At 37.9% G+C, this 6,000-nt stretch overlaps 1 protein-coding gene across 7 annotated transcripts in view; it reads right to left on the bottom strand.

Moving 5' to 3' along the window:
- Positions 1–257: 257 nt before the first annotated feature.
- The window catches only part of SNCAIP (synuclein alpha interacting protein), a 149,645-nt gene continuing 143,902 nt past the window's right edge, over positions 258–6,000 (bottom strand). For 6 of the 7 annotated variants that reach the window (XM_067033376.1, XM_067033375.1, XM_067033380.1 and 3 more), the window contains one exon: positions 258–871. In XM_067033376.1, coding sequence (XP_066889477.1) covers positions 866–871 — 6 coding nt within the window. In that variant the 3' untranslated portion in view covers positions 258–865. The remainder of the gene's footprint in view (positions 872–6,000) is intronic. The other variant, XM_067033373.1, reaches the window with a different exon arrangement.

The following is a 6,000-nucleotide window of genomic DNA, read 5'->3' as shown; positions in this document are numbered from 1 at the left end:
CAGGCCTCGTCATGTGTTAGAGGCAGAAAAAAGTGACCCAGGAAAGGGGCTAAATCCTTAGCTGTCATTAGTATTTTCTCATGTCAACACTGCAATCTGAGAAGACAGAAGGAACTGACTTACTTTATATACTTGTCTGATCCTTTCGTACTTAGTGAAAACTAGAATGTTTTATTTGACCCCTATGGGAAAGCAGCTCAACTGGGCAGTTTGTTCCTGAAATAAAATATCAGCAGTCAAAATACTCTTAAAGCCCATTAGAAATTAGAACATCACAGATTTATTAGAAGGTAAGTGCCCCAAGCTTATAGGTGGCTGTTAACATTGTTTTATTTCCTTATACAAAAAGTAGAAATGACAGAAAAAAACACTCTTAACAGAAAACAATAGCACTGACCTGGTCTCATTGAGAAGCTGAGCCCAAACTGCCCATGTTATGGGGACAGGGAAGTTCAACCAACATCAGCAAACACCTATGCAGTTGATGAAATACAAAATGGTGACAGTGGCTTGGTGAATGTCCTGTGGGGAGGTTGAATTAATCTTAAAAAACATACATTTGCCCAACCATGCTTTTAAACAGCATCTCTTTAAAAACAAGTTATATATACAAATATCACCCAAAAATGTGTCTTATATACTCTAGTGCTATAAATTTAAGGCATCCCGATAGTCTCTTCTTCTGCTGGTGAGGCACTGTTCTCATGATTCTATTTCCACAGAGGATAGTCCAGACATTTCCAATGGTGTCCAAAGGGCAGCAATGAGAGATAATAAAAAAGTGATTTATAAGAAGAATTCTTTTGACTCTAGCTCAGCGACGTGCTTTATGCTGTAGGATTTCTTCATTTTTCTATTGATGTCATTATGCCTAAGCGGAAGAAAAACCATAGGCCAAAATTAGATAAAACTATGGTCAAGTTACAATACAACACCACTAAACAGCTCACCAAAAATGGAAATTATCCTCACACAAACCATGCTGAAGAATACTTCATTCCAGTAGGCAAATTATTCTCTTTTCATATAAACCACTCTTTAAACAATAAATAGTAATAACATACTTATTAATAAGTATGTTATTACTTAACAACATATTTTGTGGACACCTTTAAATTTGGCCCTGGAAGTAATTTCTCAATTATGCTGATTGGAATCCAGGCAAAATTCTACAGTCAAGTGAATCAAACAAAATAGGAAGCATAGTACTGCTGGTTGAGTGGAAACAAGAGATTTTTATATTTTATTCACTGGGTTCACTGGTGACACCTTTTATTCTCCAGTAAGCTTGAGTGTTAGTAATTTAAAGGAAATCCTTTTTCTTTGGGTGTGTGATTACTGAGTAGTAGCATGTTGCATGACCACAAGTAGGCAAATCTATGGGAAAAAGAAGAGCCTAGGGAAAAATAATGCTGTTTTCCCCTCAATACTTGATACCTCATAAGCCTATGGAAAGAAGTACCAGCTCAAGCTTGGGAACAGTTTTGCTTTTTAAGTGAATTTCCCTCTGCGTAGAAGCATTCATTTTCATGAGATATTAGTCCCATTCTGAGTATAAAATCTTCCAGAGAGGAGTTATCTTCTGAGTTTGATCAAGCCTGCATATTACTAAATTCCTTCTTGCTGCTATACCAGACAAAAACAAACTATTTCTGGGAATGGTACTCGCTCACATGAAGACACATTTGGATGGAGAACCCCAAGCGGTTTGGAGTTTTTATGGCCTCAAAATCATACTTGCTTACAAAGACCATGTAGTCTATTAATTCTTATTTTTATTTATTCATCTGAATAGAACTTCAGAGAGTTGTTCATGGGCAAGGAAGGGAAGAGGGTGGAAGAAAAACCTGGTTGGTTAAAAAATGTTTTAGGAACTTCCAATTAAACACGATGGATTAAAAACATAGATTTATCATCTCTTTCTTACAAAACAACACTAAAATGAAAGTAAAGTAATAAAAAAGCATCAACCTAAATGAATAAAGGGAAATGAGAAAGGAGATGATAACACACGAAATGCCAATAAAATTTCAGAAACAGGAGGATGTGTGGAACTGACTTAGCAGAGCAGGCAGGAAAAGCAGAAATCTAAGCCTATAGTCAGGGAACCCAGTAAACTGATGTGCACTGCAAAACTTGGGAACTAGAAGTACCATGAATTTCTGAAAGTGACAGTGGGTGCTGTGTGAGTGCTGAAAACGGGAAGAGTATTTGAAACTTTTTGGAAGTAGCATTTCATACCCCAGATTACCTTCCTGACCCAGTGCAGCCAGGTGACTGTTCCTTTCCCAATGTGAAGAAAGACTGGAGGTTACAGTTTGCAAGGCATGGACCAGAGAGACTCTGATTTCAGCTAAAGGGTCTGGAAACCATGGGATTACATGAGAGTCCCTATAGAACACAATTATTAACCCATCTCCTGCTAGTTTGATCTACAGATTCCTGGCAATCAGGTTAATAGGCCCTAGAAGGAGACTGGAGTTTCCTTATCTTGAGAAATCAACTGCCAAAAGAAAAGTCCTACAAATACTGACAATTAGTGAGTTTCCCAACAAAAGAGCCTAGTACTTAACCAGTCTGTGTGAAGAAACATCTACCAGTCAACAAGCCTCACCCATAAAGCCAGAGCTTCTAATTGAACTTTAGTGTCTTGTTCCTAAATATGAATGAGTCAGGGATCACCAGACTTTTGAGGGAAGTGCTACTATGACAGACAAAAACCAAAATAAACAGAGAAACAGAATTCAAAGTGAATAGAGGTAATATAGGGAGGTGATGAGAACTTCAAAAAATTGTAACAAGAAGAAAAGAAAAACCAGGGAAAATGTTTGCAACTCATATCACAAAGGGTCAGTTTTTATAATGTGTAATATATAAAGAGCTGCTACAAATCAACAAGAGACCAGACTCTCAATAAAAATGTAGAAAGGATTAAAAATAGTACCTTCATACAATGAAATGATATGTAGCTATGTAAAAGAATAAAGAAGCTCTCTCTATACTAATACATAAAGACCTCCAATGTGTTAGGTGGAAAAAAGCAAGAAAACAGACTGTGTGTACAGTATGCCACCTTTATTGTAAAAAGGAAGAAAAGATAAAAATATACACTTGTATTTGGTTGTAAAATTTAAATAAATTCTGCATATATAATCCCATGAAAAAGGAACAAAGAGAAAACCAACAAAGTCCTATTAGAAATTAACACTATAATAGCTGAAAAGAAAAATTAGAAAGGTTGGAAGGTAAAGTTCAGTAAATATTCTAGAAAGAACTTTTAGAGAAAGCCAAAGTATGGAGAAGTACAGAAGAATGGTTAGAAAATAGTTAGAAAAGTAGAAAAAAATAGTTAGAAAAGGATTAGTCCAATGTGTTGAACATTAGAATAATAGTATTTCCAGAAAAGTGAACAGAGAAATTAGAGGGGATAAAATTTTCAAAGATATTGTACAAAACACTTCCCAGAATTGAAGTGTGTATGTTTCCAGATTTAAAAAGTGGGCTGAGTGCCCACACCCCAGGAATGAGAATGGAATCATGGTAAAATATCATGAAATCCAAACAGTGGGGGGCTTCCCTGGTGGCGCAGTGGTTGAGAGTCCGCCTGCCGATGCAGGGGACACGGGTTCATGCCCCGGTCCGGGAAGATCCCGCATGCCGCGGAGCGGCTGGGCCTGTGAGCCATGGCCGCTGAGCCTGCGCGTCCGGAGCCTGTGCTCCGCAACGGGAGAGGCCACAACAGTGAGAGGCCCGTGGACCGAAAAAAAAAAAAAAAAAAAACAGTGGGGATAAAGAGAAAATCATAAAAGCTTTCAAGGGATTAGCAATCACAGAGGAATTGAGCTTCTTGACAGACACATTGAGGAAAATGAAATATTATGTTCAAGATTCTAAGGGAAAATAGTTTCCTACTCAGAATTCTATACCCAGACAAATATTCCTAATCCATATGAGGGCAAACCAAAGATATTTCAGCCAGGCAAGGCCTGAAAAATTTTAGCACCCCCTTCACCTCCATAGGATGGGAAGATATATTTACCAAAGTAAGATAATAAACCAAAAAAAGTGGAAAAGATAGATTCAGGAAACAGGGCTCTACACAGGAGAGAAGCAAAAGGAATTCCCAGAATGATGTATGTGGGAAACTACAGATGACAGCTGTGTGTCACTGCCTGATAGCCGCAGTCCAGACTTGGGTAAGAGGAAAGACGGTGTCTCTGTGAACAGACTGAAACACGAGAGGTACCTGATTTGTCTGAATGCACCGAAAGAAGGATTCTGTCTCTAGCAGAGTGTTTGGAAATAAACTGTAAACTTAAAAATCAAAATTATTATCTCCATGGAAAACATAAAGTTACATGAATAAGGAAATGTAACAATAGTACGCTGCATGGATCCACTGTAATTAATATTTAGATATTCATAATAATAATAAACACCAAATACTAATTTATAACCCCCAAAAGTGATACAACTATATTGATGGTGGGAAGATGAAGCAGATGTGTGTATATGTGTGTGTGTGTGTGTGTGTGTGTGTTGGAGTGGGGGGCAGTGTTGGCTGCCAAAATAGAGCTGGATAAATTTGGTTCATTGTTGAGAACATGGATTTTGGAACCAGACTGAGTGAGTTGAAACCCTGGCTACATAATTTATTACCACTGTCACTGTGTAACCTTGGGTAAGATATATAATCTCTCTGTGCCTTGGTTTCCAATCTGCAAAATTTGGATAATAATAGTATCTACCATATTGTATCATTCATTGTGAAGATTAAAACAGTCAATATGCATGAAGAACCTGGAATATTCTTTGGTACATGGTAAGTGCTTTATAAGCGGTAGCTATCATTTTTATCTTCTATAGTAGGATGCCAATAGACAGTAGAGATAATATCTAAAATTTAAAGTCTGTATGAGCATGTTATTTAGAAATACAGAGAATTGCCTGGTGGCACAGTGATTAAGAATCCGCCTGCCAACGCAGGGGACATGGGTTTGAGCCCTGGTCCGGGAAGATCCCAAGTACCATGGAGCAACTAAGCCCACGCGCCACAACTACTGAGCCTGTGCTCTAGGGCCTGTGAGCCACAACTACTGAGCCTTCGTGCCACAACTACTGAAGCCCGTGTGCCTAGAGCCCGTGCTCCGCAACAAGAGAAGCCACCACAATGAGAAGCACGCGCACTGTGATGAAGAGTAGCCCCCACTCGCTGCAACTAGAGAAAGCCCACGTGCAGCAACAAACACCCATCACAGCCAAAAATTTAAAAAAAAAAAAAAAAAAAAGAAAGAACAATACTAGAGAAAACACCTAAAGACAAGCAAGCGGTTGACTCAGGGGAGTAGGCATAGAGAACGGAGTAGGTTGGGCACAGGGAGAGCCAGTTTTTGTTATAAGACTACATTACTATCATATGTACCTATAACACTTTGACAAAAAATTAAACTAAAAATAAATAAGACTTTAAAAATCTTAGGTTGTAGTCTAAGAATATCATCATCATTTAGACATGGATGGAGTATTTCTACTTTAATATAAGGGGTGCTGTGCTCAAAAACACTAAAAACAGTTTCTGCAGGACAAAACCCAGCATGATTAGAGTTGAGTCAATACCAAGTAAAATGTTAATTTGAGGCATTTATCTGAATAATATCAGGATGATTCAAGTCTCGCTGAACCTTTCAATTATTTAGTCCTGAATTACCAGTATTCAAAAAAAAAAAAAGAAAAAAGGCAAAAGTGTTTGGGTAATTCTGGCATGAATTATTCAGATAATTTGCTGATCCTTGATTTCATTTTTGGATATGAAATCACATTCTCTGTGACCAAAATTGGAAAGAAGGCTTAAATTTAAATAACAGTTTTTCAAGTAATCTAACTTGCTGACTCATCTAGGCATGGATTCCATGTTTCTACAGCCCAGGGTGACCAGATGGCAAGTTATTTTAGAGACTCTGCCTAAAATGGCCCATGGGTAGGCACTACATTTTCCAATGA

Source organism: Kogia breviceps, chromosome 4 (genome assembly GCF_026419965.1).
Source record: "Kogia breviceps isolate mKogBre1 chromosome 4, mKogBre1 haplotype 1, whole genome shotgun sequence".
NCBI classification, from domain to species: Eukaryota; Metazoa; Chordata; class Mammalia; order Artiodactyla; family Physeteridae; genus Kogia; species Kogia breviceps.
Note: the sequence above shows the minus strand (reverse complement) of the source record. Positions and strands in the feature narration are given on the sequence as shown.